This window comes from Narcine bancroftii, chromosome 4 (genome assembly GCF_036971445.1).
Source record: "Narcine bancroftii isolate sNarBan1 chromosome 4, sNarBan1.hap1, whole genome shotgun sequence".
Lineage (NCBI taxonomy): Eukaryota > Metazoa > Chordata > Chondrichthyes > Torpediniformes > Narcinidae > Narcine > Narcine bancroftii.
In genome coordinates, this window is record NC_091472.1 from 256183297 (window position 1) to 256199682 (window position 16386).

Genomic DNA, 16386 nt, shown 5'->3' on the forward strand with positions numbered 1-16386 from the left:
AGGTTGGTGATGTCAGCATGGATGCACTGAAGTTCCTAAAGTATAACAGCAGAGTGATGCTCATGTCACTCGTTGGGTTTGTCCACGAGAGTCTGGATTGCCCAAACTTCAGATCAAGGAATAGATGATGTCTACGTGTGACTTCTTTACATACTGGGCATCTGTTGCACTCCAGGCCCCATGAGCTCATTAGTGGCAAGGAACAATTGGAAACAAGGTTTGTCCCATGTATTACACATACCTGTACTGGTATATGAATTGTTGTGTGCACCAACAGACATGTCTTAAACACATGAGCCCTACCTACCATATTCATTTTGCTCCCAACCCTTCCCATGGTTACTCTATCACCTGACCATCTCTCCATTTGAATCTATCAGTCTGTGTGGTCTTACTCATAAAAAAAACTTCCTAACCTCCTCCTGTCTTTATTCTCTCAACCACCTCCACACAAGTTTCTCCAGGAATCTCTCCCTCCAAGCTTCAATTCTCTGTTTCTACATATGTTCCTCTTTTCCTATTCCATGTTCCTGACCTTTTCACATGCCACAGCTCTCCATCAGTGAGAGAAACTTCAAACTATTTTACTGATGTAGCTGGTTGAAACCTCATTGAAGTTTTCAGTTAGCTGCCCAATATTGCCCAAGATGGTTTGGCAGAAAATACATGAATTGAGAAAGCATCATCATATACAAGAAAAGTTTCTTTCTTGGGGTTATCAGACGATTGATTAGTTCTCTCAAAAGTAAAACAACTTTTAATTTAAATATACAACATGGTAGAAGATTCTTCGACCCATGAAAACCGTGCCGCCCAATTACACCTAATTAACCTACCAATCCTGTACCTTTTTGGAGGGTGGTAGGAAACTGGAGCACCCAGAGAAAACCCACATAGTTAATGGAGAGAATGTAAAAATTCTTTACAGACATCTAACCACCATGCACAACCTGCCACCCCATAACATTCCCATCACAGTGATTTAGTTTTATTTTGCACACACTGTTTTACTTAAGGATAGGTTGCCTTAACTAGATAAAAGAAAGTTCTTCCGCTGTGTGTCGGTACTTATTACAATATACAAAAAAATGGCGGCACCCTTGAAGCTGCAGTAATGGCAGTGATGCCGCTGTTGTGGACCCGCGTAGTGAAAGAAAGGAGAGGAAACACAGTACTCCTCCGCAGGGTTCTACCACCCTGTCAGACCGCTGCTGGCTCTTTACAGGCTTTAAACAGCCTGTTAAAGGAGCCGATGGTGGTTTATTTTAAAAACCAGCGATTGTGGGGACTTGCCCAAGATGACAACACCTATGATTGATAGGAGCCATGATGGGTTGCAGACTCCAGAGAGGCAGAGAAACTGGCGCAGCACACCAGTAAAGTGGCGACCACCCTCTATTTGAGAAGCGGAAGCAGAGGAGACAACTCATTGGATGGTCTACACTGCGGCAGACCAGTGAGTCGCTGTTGGTGACTTGAAGCAAGGAGCCCATGTAGGCTGCAGGCTGCTGGTGACTACCTGAAGGGGATACCAGCTATCAGAACAGGGAGGTGAGAAGGCGTCAAGGGTGCTGGAGGCATCCTGATCATGTTGGAGAATTGGATTTGGAGCTCATGTTGTCAATGGTTTGGACTGGAGTTCATGTGGTGGTGGAGGCTGGAGATGATTTCATGGACACTTAGTGACTCTCTTTTGCTTCTTTTTCTCTGACTATAAGAGGCACCCAGCAATTTCTGCTGATGGTGAATAAAGCAAATTTTGTGTAATATGACACCTGTTTTATTACATGACAATAAAGGAACTTTGGAGTCTTTGGCTTATTGGTAGGGCTACATTATTGCAAATTCACTCTCATGTCTGAAAATTCCTCAAATGAAAAGACTGATTTATACACAGAAACAGAATTGTCCAATTAATAGCACCAGTTATATAAATCTGCTTGTGACGAAAAAGACTGCAAATGCTGGAATATGGAGGATATTTCTGCTGGTCCAGTTCCAGTACTACCAATCAGTAGTAAAAGCATTAATGGGAAAATATCAGCAGCTTTCTCACGAAAAGACTCAGCACACTGTCCACAATGGAGGAAGGGATTAAAAAAAAACTTTCATGTATACAGCAGTTTTCACAAAGTTCTAAAGTGTTTTGCAATCCTTGAGGCAGTTTTGAAATTCAGTTATGATTCAAAGAAGTGCCCAGCAAGGTTCCACATACATCTGTTAATGACCAGATTGTGGTGACAATGAGTGCTAAGTACCGATGAGAAGCAGAGGAACTTGCTTGTCTATCTTTCATCTGTTGCTATAAATTTCTTTATTTCAATCCAGAGGGAAAAGTGGACTTGGTTTGAGATTTATTTAAAAGGGATCACTTCTGGGAACATAACATGCACAAATAGCACAATGAAGTAAAAACTAAATGTTGGAAATTTTCAGCAGGCCAGGCACCATCTGTGAAGAGAGATTTGGAAAGAACATTCCAGGTAAAATGACCTAGCATCTGAAAGGAGAAAGTATTTCTCTTTCTAAATGCTACCTGATTTTCAGATTTAATTTCAGACCATCTGCATCTGCAACATCTTGCTTCTGATAATCCAAGCCAAGTTGGAAAATATACAAAGTTCACTCAATATGGTTATCATATCTCCACAGTATTGTAATGAATGGTATCAAAAGCACATAAGACATAAAAGAAGGAACAATTATCAGATGGAGAGTGAAAATTTTAACTTTAAATTTTATTTATAACTTGGTAGAAGTTGATTCTGGCCATTTAAACCTGTGCTGCTCAATTACAGCCAATTAGCCGACAAACCTGTAAGTTTTAAGCAGTGGTTCTCAACCTTTTCCTTTCCACTCACATACCTTTTTAAGTAATCCCTATGCCATTGGTGTACTGTGATTAGTAAGGGATTACTTGAGGTGATATGTGAGTAGAAAGGGAAGGTTGAGAATCACTGCTCTAGACCCAATTGTTACTGAAATATTTTGCTTGAGAAAAATTGTCATTGGCCTATTTCCTTTGGAGTTAGGAAACTGTGCATATAACAAGTCAATTAGGTACAAATAAAACAGTGGTTTTCAAACTTTTTCCTTCCACTCACATACAGTAATCCCTTACTAATCACAGAGCACCTATGGCATAGGGAATACTTAAAGTGGTATGTGAGTGGAAAGAAAAAGGTTGAGAGCCACTACTTTAAAGGATGGGAGGAAACTGGAGAGCCGGGGGAAAACCAACACAGACACAGGGAGAAGGTACAAACTCCTTACAGACAGTGCTGGATTTGAACCTGGGTCTCTGATGCTCTAATGGCATCGTGCTAACTGCTATGCCACTCGTAGGAACAAATATATATATATATACACAAGTCGGATGTGTGAATTTAATATTATTAAAGGGAACTCGCTCATATGTAAGAATGTCAAAGTTAGGCATTTATAATGTGGAGATCGGCTAGTGTGTACATGAAATCCAACCATCATTGAGAAGGGAGGGGTTAATTGAGCACTGCTGATAACTAGGGGAAGGAGAAAGAATGATGATTTTACATATGAAGCTTGCACACAGTTTTGCAGTTGATTTTCATGTTCAAAAGCAGGTAAAATATTTTACCAGTTCAATCCATGAGTTAATGCTGATGGTGACAGGATCCAAGGATTCCACATAGTGCCACCAATGTCTGGGAACAAACAGGACCTACCAAGAGAAAGCAAAAAATGTCATCAGCCGAAATAAATCCACTGTGAGATATATCAGCATAATTTCATAATTGCTTCACTGATTACAAATGCATACTAATCGCTTATTATTATTCTTATGAGACCAAACAAAATATCTCCCACATTTTGGCCTCCAAAATAGTTCTGGATGACCATTGAGCTTTTCTGCAACCTTTAAGTATCAGTGCCCATACCTTCCAAGATCCCTTTATTCTTTTTTAACTACTCAATATCCTCTCATTTGTTACATGCAGGAATAGGCCTTGTGACACACCATGTTCACGTTGACTACAATTACCCATCTACATCAATCCTATTTACCAGGATATTGTCTATTGTCTTTAGGTAGGTGCTTATCCAGATACAACCTAAAAGTTGAGAGAGTACTTGTCACCACCACCCACTCTGTCAATGCATTTCTGATTCTAACCATTGTCTGGTTAAAAAAAAAATCTTCCCTCTGATCTGAAACATCCTAGCTTTTGGCTATGCATCTTCCACTCTAACAACCAATCCAATCTCTGCTGGCTGTATTAACATGGACAATCTTGTTCACTTTTCTCCCCTGTCTATCTCAAATTACATAGGTTCCCAGTCTGGCAAAATTCAGTCTTCAAATATTCACCCTCATGTCCATATTCCTCCGAGGTCTCACTTCTTCCTGGCTCCAGTCTCTGGAAGGGCTTAGCAAGAGAAAAATGATCAGTCAACATTCAAGATAGGAATCCTTAAAGTGCAAATGTTGACCAACCCAAGATACTGGCTGACCTGCTAAGTCTCTTCAGTTTCTCTTAAGATTTCAGCAGCTGCAGTTTCTACAACTTTCTCCAGGTGTAAAATCATTGAAGAACTTTGCTTTCTTGTGCAAATCCACAGGTTCAACTTCCTTCAGAGTCTCCAAATCTGTCCAGTGCACACCAGTGACTTCAACTGCAGCTTTCTACATTCAGTTTTTTTTTGGTCATCTGCCCTCACAGCTTCTTTTGGCTCAGCTTCATTTACTATCTAATTGTATTCCTGTTAAGTGTTGGGTAATTTAATTAAACTTTAAAAAAATTTGTGTCCAATTAACACCCGACAGTTTACGAATTTCCAACTCAAAATGAACAAGCCAGGTTATATCTTTGTTACACGCACAGTGAATGCAATAAAATAAAACTAGTTTGCCTGGAATATCGATCCATTTTAAAAAGCTGCTGTCTGTTTTGTGGTCTCATTTAAAATCAGGCCAATCAGTTTTGACCTCATCTATTATCCCTCAAACAATTAAAGAAGAGAACTGAATTTACGAGAAACACAAAAATTCCAGATGCTGGAATCCTGAGCAAACAAAGGAGGAACTCAATGTCAGACAGCATCCATGGGGAGAAATGGTCAGCCACTCTTTCTCCATTACAATGACAACTACACTTGCATCCTGATAAGCTTGTTAACTTTAATCACTTTGCTGTCAACTTCCACCCCAACATAAAATTCACTTGGTCCATATCTGGTAACCCTCTCCTTGATCAGTCTTTATTTCAGAAGACAAACTAGATCTTTCCCTCATCCCTTTGTCTCCCTTCCACCAGCCACGACCCCCCCCCCCCACCTACCTTCTTCTATCAGAAAGCTACCCTTCTTAATCTTCTGTCCTCTCCCCCCATGATTTCTCAGTTTCTTTCTTTCTTTCTTTCCTTCCTATCCTTCCACCTTTTACTTCTTACCTGTTGGCTTGTGTTACCTGCTACCCCCCTCCCTTTGTATTGAGCTGTCTGACTGATTTTCAGCACTCCTGAACAAGGGCCCAGGCATGAAATGATTGCCTTTCTCTTCCTATGGCTACTGTTTGACCTTCTAAATTTCTCCAGCACTTCTGTGCACTGCACTAGGCCTCAGCATCTGCAGATTTTTTTTTTGGCTGCTTGACTGCAAAGTTATTTCAGGTGTAAACCCTTTTGTCTGGTATGGTATAGAGACTCGAATACCCCTGAGCATAAAGCCCTGCAAAAGGTAGTGGACACAGCCCAGGACATTGCAAGCAAATCCTTTCCTTCTCACGAGAACAACTACATAGAATGCTGCCTTTGGAGAGAAGCAACAAACATCAAGGATACACACGACTCAGCACATGCTCTGTTCTCACTGCTACCATCAAGAAAGAGGTATAGGTGCCACAGGAGCTGTACCACCAGGTTCAGGAACAGCTGCTACCCCTCCACCATCAGACTCCTCAACAACAAACTCAATCAGGGGCTCATTTAAGGACTCTTCCTTTTAAACTTTGTTTCCCCCCCCCCCCCCACCCTGTATTATACAATTGTTTACATTTGTTTATGTGTACATTGTGTACAGTTTTTTTTTTGCACTACCAGTAAGTGGTAATTCTGCCTGGCCCGCAGGAAAAAGAATCTCAGGGATGTATGTGATGCCATGTATGCATTCTGACAATAAATCTGAGATCTTTTCCAGACTTGAAGATTACTCAAGCCATTCTCATCCCTTTAGGATGCCCTGCAACTTTTTCCAGTCAATGTAGAAAACCTGACAGAAAATATGCACACAGGAAGTTCGCACAACACCAGTGTTAATGACTGCAATGATTTTGGTGGAAGGAAACATATAACTTCTTCCCACAGAGATAATTTCCTGCACTTCTTCGGATGAGTGCTGCGACCATATAGGAGAGCACACGGTGCCACAGTTTAAAGTCTCATTTGTAAGATGGCACCAGCTGATACTGCAAAGATTCCTCAGTACTCCACTGGGAATTTGAAGAACTTTCTCGCCCAGAGGGTGGTTGTAATTTGTAACGCACTACCTGATGGGGTGTGAACACAGGTAATTTCAAAACATTTAAAAAGCATCTAGACAAGCATTTCAATTGCATAATATATAAAATGCTAAACCAAGTGCTTGTAAATGAGATGAGGATAGATGAATATTTAATGAGCATATGACAAGGTTTAATGACTTTATAATGAAACTTTTACTTTCTGCAGCCAAACAGGTACTTTGTAAAAGAATGACTACAATACATAACTGAATTAAAATAGAAAATAAATACAAAAGATAGACAATAAAAATTGAGTTATCCTCATGCAGAAAAATGACTTTGCAAGAGTGGTGTTTGTGCAATTCATGATTAGTGTAAAAAAGGGTGATTCAAGAACCTGATAACTGTTGGAAAGAAACTGTCCGTGAACCTAGAGGTGCTGATCCTCAGGATTCTGAGCCTTCTACCTGAGGTAGCAGCAAGAAGAGGTTGTGTCTAGGATTAAAGGAATTCTTTATAATATTGGCTGCTTCCTGAGGCAGTGCATCATAGATGTAGAGATTCAGAACTTGTCAAACAAGAAAGTCTCCAGATGCTAGGTTCAAGTGCGATACACCAATGTATTAGAGACACTCAGCAGGTCATGCACCATCCATAGAAAGTAAAGGATAACCAACATTTTGGGCCTGGGGTCTTTATCAATAAGAATGAAAAAGTGCAGATTTACCATGATGTAGCCTGGACTTCAGGAACTAAGTTACAGGGAAAGGTTAAACAGGTTAGGACTTTTTGTTTCCATGGAGTGAAGAAGAATGAAGGGTTTCTTGATAGAGTTATTTAAAATTGTGAAAGGTACAGACAGAGTAAATATAGGTAGGCTTTTTTTTACTGAGGGTAGGTGAGATACAAACCAGAGGACATAGCTTCAGGGTGAAATGGGTAAAGTTTAGGGGGAACATTAAGGAAAACTTCACACAGATTATGAAATGATCATCGATCTTCAGATTCAAAGTTGAGAGACCAACCAACCAACTGAACCAGTTAGTCAGGGAGTATGAAATGAGCTAACAGCTAAAGTGGTGAATGCAGACTCAATTTTAACATTTAAGAAGAATTTGGACAAGTACATGGATGGAAGGGATATGGAAAGCTATGGACTAGATGCAGATCAATGGGACTAGACATAAAAGTAGTTTGGCATTAACTTTCAGGGCTGAAGGGCCTGTTTCTGAGCTGTGATGTTCTATGATCCTATAAACAAAATATAGGCAGGCGTCTGAATAAAGAAGTGGGGATTAGGGGAAGGTGGTAGGAGAGGAGAGAGGAAGGGGCAGGGGGAGGAACACAGACTAACAGGTAAGAGGTTAATGGTGAATACAGGTGGGAAAGTAGAAGAGAAAAAAAATTGAGATGATGGGGAGAGGGTATTTCTCTGATAGGAGAGGGAATGGAATGGGGAACAAAAGGAAAGGAGACAGAGGATAGAGGTACAGAGAGACTTGGGGCGGGGGGTCTAATAGAAAATGGAGACATCAATGTTAATGCTGTCTGGTTGGAGAGTGCCCAGAGAGAATATAACATGTTGTTCCTCCAATTTATAGGTAGCATTAGTTTGGCAGTGAAGAGGCATATCATTGTGGCAATGGGGTGTGGAATTGAAATGGTTGGTTACTGGGAGGTCCTTGCTATTGCAGGAGATAGAGCAAAGGTGCTGTCTTGGGTAAACTTATACCTCTCATTTTGTTCATTTTAGATTGGTCACAGTGTTTTAGCTACCGAAAGAAAATAGACACACACACCGAGAGCAGTTCAGTTTATACAAATGTTTATTACTAATTCAAAAGCTGATTTCACACTACAATATGCAAGCCCTTCCCAACTATACTTATCAACGCTTGGACTGGTCCCAACTGCCGAAGCGAGGCAACAACTGCACACTTGTAGTAGGTTGTCAGGGCGCTGGTAGCAGCTTCTCCACCTCCCCCGACCGGGACGTTGCTCGGACTCTGGCTGTTCTTCCTTCTTGACAAGGGGTGTTCCCACCCCTCGGAGAGTCTAAACTTCAGCAGCAGGACCACAGACTTTTATACCCCAAAAACAATTAATCATGCACCCACTCCCTCTAACATTTGTCAGTCAAAATCAAAGCTGAGCATACTATTCTACAATTTAGAAGATTAATTATTATGGAGCAGGATGCTATGATATCCTGGTTTATCTCGTAGATACAAGGACTCATTAAAACTTCTTGAGCAAGACAGGTTGTGACCAATACGTCAATTTCAGAGTGTCGTATTTGACAGCTGCTTTCCCTGGGCCTCACGGTGGAATTCCATTTCAAAGTGTATCTTCAGATAAGTCCCCATGGCTGAGTTTAATTACATCTGCTAGTTCTGAAAGTTAGGTGACCTGCGTGTGGACCCAGTGTCGTCAGTTCCACATAAGCAAAAAGCATCTGAGTACATGGTTTTAATCCTCCATTACATTCCACCCCTTGGTCACAATCTGTCATTTGCGAGGCCTAACCAGTATTTGAGTACAGAGGGAGCGAAAAAAGAGAAATAAAAACAACAATTACAAAGATAAGCAATGACGCGAGCAACCAACGGAGGATAGTGTGGCCCACTCCCCCAAATGTAGCAGTTAGCCATGAGAAAGGATTCCAACCAAGGCTCAAATTATCCTTGTTGGCCACAATACCCAGATACTGGAGCTCACGAACAGATTTTGAAACATGCTGAACAATAACATATTTATATAAGCTGCACTTGAGGCTGGTGACCGAGGACTTCCTTGGTGTAATGCATCGGACCGTGTTTCCCACGGGGAACTCCCTTGGAACGTCCTCGACATTACAAATCCAATTGCTGGCATCAAAGCAGCTGTTAAGCCAGATCACCAGGAGTGTAAAATGGAGAACCTGGAACAAAGAAGCCTGACACATGTCACTCACGATACCATAAGCGTTCAGTGTTTAAACAGACTAAATCATCCTGTCCCTCAATAGCTACCCACCGAGTGTTACCCTGGGCAGGTGTCACTATTTCCCCTTTTACAGGAGGGCCACTACCTGGTGGTGCCACCCATACCTTTTGTCCAACATTCTCTAGTTCGGGAATCGGGGGCAATGACTGTTTTTCCTCTGGAATAGGCTGTAATTCAGGAGCGTGAAGAAGTCGGTGGAAAGATGTACCTCCTTTTAAAGGGCGATGATTCAAATTGTCGACTGCCTGCTGCAGCACATGGCACCATCCCTTCTGGGTCCCCAGTGATGTTAACAAATGAATTTGTTCCTTCAGTAAGCCGTTCATTTGTTCAACTAACCCGGCAGCCTGCGGGTAATAAGGAATATGGTGGACCCTTAAAATACCGTTGTCATTTGCCCAATCACAGATTGCTTTCCTGGAGAAGTGCGAGCCATTATCAGAGTGAATCTCCTCTGGAACATCATAACGATAAATCAAATGGTTTTGTCCTTGGATAGTGCTAGCTTGGTCAGCCGTCTTGGTGGGAAAAGTAAAAACCAGGCCCGAAAAGGTGTCAACCATTACTAGGACGTAATATTTACCCATGCAGTCCAGCATGGGGCCTATGTAATCAATTTGCCAGACCGCAGCTGAGTGAGCACCCCGTTTTATTCGGCCATGCGGACCAGGTGGAACGGTATGGAACTTCACAAGCTGACATTCTGGGCATGTACATATGACCATGCGGACATCATCCTTATGGATGGATAAAGCATGTGTACGGGACCACATAGCTGATCCCTTCTCCCCCAAATGACCACTCTGTTCATGTGCCCATCGAGCCAGGGGGACGGTATCAGCACAGCTGATAGTGGCAAGCTGATCTGCTACTGCATTATGTTGAGCCATGTTAGTCGCCATATTGGTATGGGCATCAACGTGATAAACGGTTATCTCACGATGGTGGGAAGCATCCCACAACAGCTGCCACAACTCTTTGCCCCATACTGGGCGATCATGTATCATCCAGTTGTTCTTTTGCAAATCAGGCATCCATACCACAAGTCCATTAGCCAAAGCCCAGGAATCAGTAAACAGGCGAAGAGGGTGATCATGGGGATCTAGTGGTAAAGTGACTGCCTTCAACTCAGCATACTGACTGGAGCCACCATCCCCCTCCTCCGATAACTGAGTTCCTGACCTAGGATGGTAAGCCACCTGTTCGTGTATGTGGCCCACCCCTTCAGGCCCTCTGGTCGCACGACTCTGAATATACCACTTCCATTTAACAATAGAAGACTGCTGAGCCCGCCCGATCTTTAGATTAGCATCATTAGCCAGGACCCAATTCATTATAGGAAGTGCAGGTCGCAATTGAACATCTGCATCACCTGTCATTCTTTCAGTCTCTAGCAGGGCCCAGTAACAGGCTAGTAACTGTTGTTCAAAAACAGAATAACGAGTGGCAGCCTCAGGCATGGTACGTGACCAGAATCCTAGTGGGACTCGGCGACCCTCTTGTTTCTGCCAGAGGCTCCAGGAGGCCACATCATCAATATAATGGTGAATTGAGAGGGAAGGCGATACTGGAAGATGGGTGAAGGTATACTGGCGCCCCTTCCAGGTAAAGGCGAACTGATCCTGTGAGTCCTCAGCTATAAGAATACTGAAGAAGGCGTTAGCGAGATCAATAACAGCATACCATGTTCCTGAGTTCCCAGTAGCAATGTTTTCAATAAGGGTGACAATGTCCGGAACTGCTGAAGCAAGTGGTGGGGCATGTTTGTTCAAAAAACGATAATCAACTGTCATTCTCCAGGAGCCGTCCGGCTTCTGGATAGGCCAAACAGGGCTATTGAAGGGCGACGTTGCAGGCCTCACTACCCCTTCTTCTTTCAAAGCATCAATGGTGGCGGTAATCTCCTCCTGCCCTCCAGGGAGGCGATATTGCGGAATGCATACAGGTTTTGAGGGGGGTGGCACCACCACGGGATCCCACTTGGCCTGACCCACCACTAATCTTTTTGTAATAGTCCGAATTCCGAATGCAAACCCCCCTTGGCTAGTATTAAGGGCTGTACCGGCCAACATATTAATACCCAGAATACACTCGTCAGTGGCAGCTACCAACGCATGTAACCATATGGGGGAAGGGCCATCACCCACCGTGGCACGGACTTTTATTTCCTTTGCCAGGGTGATTGCCCCTCCCATTCCTTCTATTCGAAATGTGGGTCCGTTCCAGAGGTCGGGGTTACCAGGAATCACCGAGTGCTCTGCACCGGTGTCAACCAAAGCCAAGTATTGGCGATCATTACCCCCACCCCAGTGAATTGTTAATGGTATGTAGGGCCGCGGATCCCCGTGTGTGCGCCGTGTCTCGATGGAATAGACACGGGAATCCTGCCCACACCTTCAGGCTTCAGAAGGGTTCGGGGGCTTCCAGGACCACATGCTATTGTTATCTTTAAGAGCCTGTTTAACCCATTGTTTTACCTCATCATGAGTAACTGGAGCAGGAGAAGCCAGCTCGATAGAAGCAGCAGTGGGAGCAGAAAGCACAGCTGGGCCAGGAGGACTCAGCAGCTGGGGATGATGTTCCCCTGCTTTTTGCCTAAATCGATCTCCAATGGCAGCCAGTTCTTTTACAGAGAAATCACGGATCATTGACTCCTTCCGACCCCTGTTCCCGCTTTGGCTCACAGGGTCCTCCACCCAGTCTAGGGGAGGAGGTGGAGGCCATCCAACAGAGGGAGTAGGCCATAGAGCATAAGCAGGGGTTTGGGTATTTTCCCCTGGGTCCACATGGGAAACCGGGGTATCTATCCCTTCCATCTCTACCCTTACATCATCCCCCCTTCTGTCTGTTTGGGAAATCTGCTGCCTTATAGGGCGGGCATGAACAGCAGATGGAGAGGGTAGTATGTTAGACACATGCTGAGGAGTATCTGCATTATTACCATTGTCATTCCAGATATTCCCATCCCAATCCTCAATTACATCAGGATCGTCACCATTCCTTATCATGGCATGAATACGATATGGATCGGGTTCTACTCCATGCCTTTCCTTATCTGCACAGAGCTGCTGCCGGAGTTTAATATTACGGCAAATCATTTGGACATGCTTATCTTCCCATTCTTTGGCTCTGTCCTGACTGGTACGAACAATCTCGCTCATCATGGAACAGCATTGTCGCAGGACTTCTAGCTCCTCCTCTAATTGCTTTCTTTTGCACTGAGATTCTACTTCTCTTTGAATTAATTCTGCTTCACGCTGAACGGAGTGGCGTAATGCTGTGGCCAGCAACCAAAAACCATTCGTCAGCATTCCCTTTTTATCAGGAAATTTACTTTCTCGAAGGAGAGTGGCAACCCGCTCTCCCAGAGGTGCACTTGATGAGTCTAACTTCTCATCCCAACTAATGGGTGGTCCCAACAAAGACAGGGTATTGGCCAACATGCCAAACCCATCGTCTTTGGAAGTCCATCCAGGAATCAAGAACTGCTCAGGGCTCACCTCTTTCTTTCGGCGAAACATCTTGAGACCAATCCTGCTCGCAGTGCCAATTGTCTTGGGTAAACTTATACCTCTCATTTTGTTCATTTTAGATTGGTCACAGTGTTTTAGCTACCGAAAGAAAATAGACACACACACCGAGAGCAGTTCAGTTTATACAAATGTTTATTACTAATTCAAAAGCTGATTTCACACTACAATATGCAAGCCCTTCCCAACTATACTTATCAACGCTTGGACTGGTCCCAACTGCCGAAGCGAGGCAACAACTGCACACTTGTAGTAGGTTGTCAGGGCGCTGGTAGCAGCTTCTCCACCTCCCCCGACCGGGACGTTGCTCGGACTCTGGCTGTTCTTCCTTCTTGACAAGGGGTGTTCCCACCCCTCGGAGAGTCTAAACTTCAGCAGCAGGACCACAGACTTTTATACCCCAAAAACAATTAATCATGCACCCACTCCCTCTAACATTTGTCAGTCAAAATCAAAGCTGAGCATACTATTCTACAATTTAGAAGATTAATTATTATGGAGCAGGATGCTATGATATCCTGGTTTATCTCGTAGATACAAGGACTCATTAAAACTTCTTGAGCAAGACAGGTTGTGACCAATACGTCAATTTCAGAGTGTCGTATTTGACAGCTGCTTTCCCTGGGCCTCACGGTGGAATTCCATTTCAAAGTGTATCTTCAGATAAGTCCCCATGGCTGAGTTTAATTACATCTGCTAGTTCTGAAAGTTAGGTGACCTGCGTGTGGACCCAGTGTCGTCAGTTCCACATAAGCAAAAAGCATCTGAGTACATGGTTTTAATCCTCCATTACAGGTGCATAATGAAACAATCTCCCAGTCTGTATCCAATCACACCTATGTATGGGAGGCAAAAATTGGCACCAAAGGATACAATAAAAGACTCCTGCCATCTCTCACACTAACCATCTGAGACTCTCATATTCATGAAACAATATTTATTCATAAGTGAAGTGTTGCTTCTCTTGAGTGTTTGGGGTCCCAAATGGTGGCAAGGAAAGATGTGTGGGCATGTGCAATATTTCTTGCAGTCACAAGGGCAGGTACCAAGGGGGCGATTAGGGGGAAGGGATGAGTGGACAAAGGAGTCCCAGAAAGAGTGGACCAAACAGAAAGCAGAGAGAGGAGGGGAGTACATGTCTGGTGGTTGGAACTTGTGATGGATTTGCTATCTCAAGCCTTTTGTGCACCTAAGCACTCGAATGACCAAACCAAGCTGAGGCAACCAGTGGATGCACAGAAGTTTGATAGTCGTTTCTGTGCTGTGTCTGCCTTCTGCAATTAGTTCTCTGGTGCATGACTTTAATCATCAATCTTCAGATTCAAAGTTGAGAGACCATCCAACCAAATGAACCAGTTAGTCAGGGTATACAGTGAGCGATTAAAACAAAATAGTCAGCTGATGTGTTTTGTTTGCCACGATTCACTCCAATGACAGCAGTGACTCTCGTTGAGAGTAATATTGTTTTCTGAGCACGACTTTAAGCTAGCACTGTAAATGAGCTGATTACAGTATTAACAGACATAATTACTTAGAAGGAAATGAAATATTGCTTGTGTCAGTATTGTCACAAATATTAATTATTTTGTGGCAATGCTCTTCAAATTATTATTCTTTTGGCTCATTTAAGCATCGAGATTTGACAGCTGCAATCTATACAGAATAAATAAAACAAAAATGTCACAGATCTGAAAAAAGGATGTAAAGATGGAGTTGAGTTTGTGGGGAAAAGAGAAGAATGCAAGTGACAAAGCAAGGATACAAATTAAAATTAAATTTAGAAATTCAGCACAGTAACAGGCTCTTCTGGCCCATGAGCACATGCTACCCAATTACACCCAATTAACCTTTAAATCCTCGCTCGTTTTGAAGGGGGGGAGAAAATCAGAGAGTCTGGAGGAAATCATACTAACTCCTCACAGAGAGCCTCAGGAGTTTGAGGAGGAGCTAGTGGAGTTGTTCAAGTGAACCGGTACGGACTTGAAGGGCCAACATGGCCTGTTTCCGTGCTGTAAACGGTTATATGGTTATGGTTATAGAGCTCTGGATTTGAATCTGGGTCGCTGGCATTGTAACAGTGTTTCGCTAACTGCTACACTAACCCTGCTGCCTGTGACGTATGATTTTTAAAAGCTAAAAATTTTAGCATCTTAAAAAAAAAATTCCAGGTATTGAAATCTCCCAAGCTTCTTGATGACTACCCACTCTTTAGTCAGAAAGGTTTGGATTTAAAGCTCCAATTCAGAGATTAGGTTGACACTCACTGTGTTCATTTGCAAACATAACAGTTTTAAAACTTTGTAAAGGGCAGAAAGTGATGATGAAATTACAGTGGATTTAATAAAAGTTACACTGTTGCAGTCCATTTTGATTTGGAGCAAAAGATAGAGTATCATTCACTGACAATTTGGTCCACAATCAGCCACATATTTATCTGCCACAGTTTCCTATTCCTACCCTCTCTGGCACATGGTACAGGCATCAATCCCAAGATGACCACCCTTGAGGCCCTGCTTTTTAACTTCTTTCCTAACCCCCCCATATTCCCTCTTCAGGACCTCATTGCTAATCCTATCTATATCATTGGTTCCCCACGATGACCATGTCATCTGGCTGCTCACACTCCCCCTACAGAATAGTGTGAACTTGATCAGACATCCCTGACCCTGGCACCTGAGAGGCAACATACTATCTGGGAGCGTCGATCTCATTCACAAAACCTGTTATCTGCTCTCCTAACCAACGAGTCCCCAATTACCATAGCTCTCCTCTTCTCCCCCTTCCTTTCTAAGCCGAGGGGCCAGCTCTGCATCTGAGACGTGACCACAAAGGCATGTCCCTGGTAGATCATTCCCCCCACAACAGTATCCAAAACAGTATAAACTACTCTTTGCAGACGATGCCGCTTTAGTTGCCCATTCAGAGCCAGCTCTTCTGCGCTTGACGTCCTGTTTTGCGGAAACTGCCAAAATGTTTGGCTTTGAAGTCAGCCTGAAGAAAACTGAGGTTCTCCATAAGCCAACTCCCCACCATGACTACCAGCCCCCCCACATCTCCACCGGGCACACAAAACTCAAAGCGGTCAACCAGTTTACCTATCTCGGCTGCACCATTTCATCGGATGCAAGGATCGACAACGAGATAGACAACAGACTCGCCAAGGCAAATAGCGCCTTTGGAAGACTACACAAAAAAGTCTGGAAAAACAACCAACTGAAAAACCTCACAAAGATTAGCGTATACAGAGCCGTTGTCATACCCACACTCATGTTTGGCTCCGAATCATGGGTCCTCTTATCGGCATCACCTATGGCTCCTAGAACGCTTCCACCAGCGTTGTCTCCGCTCCATCCTAAACATTCATTGGAGCGACTTCATCCCTAACATCGAAGT

General features: G+C 43.4%; 1 protein-coding gene across 4 annotated transcripts in view; it reads right to left on the reverse strand.

Moving 5' to 3' along the window:
* The window catches only part of hspbap1 (hspb associated protein 1), a 171149-nt gene that overhangs the window by 29007 nt on the left and 125756 nt on the right, over positions 1-16386 (reverse strand). For 2 of the 4 annotated variants that reach the window (XM_069934805.1, XM_069934804.1), the window contains exon 6: positions 3617-3700. In XM_069934805.1, coding sequence (XP_069790906.1) covers positions 3617-3700 — 84 coding nt within the window. Of the gene's footprint in view, positions 1-3616; positions 3701-4348; positions 4407-8304; positions 9399-16386 lie in introns of those variants that run through there. The other 2 variants (XM_069934806.1, XM_069934807.1) reach the window with 2 other exon arrangements.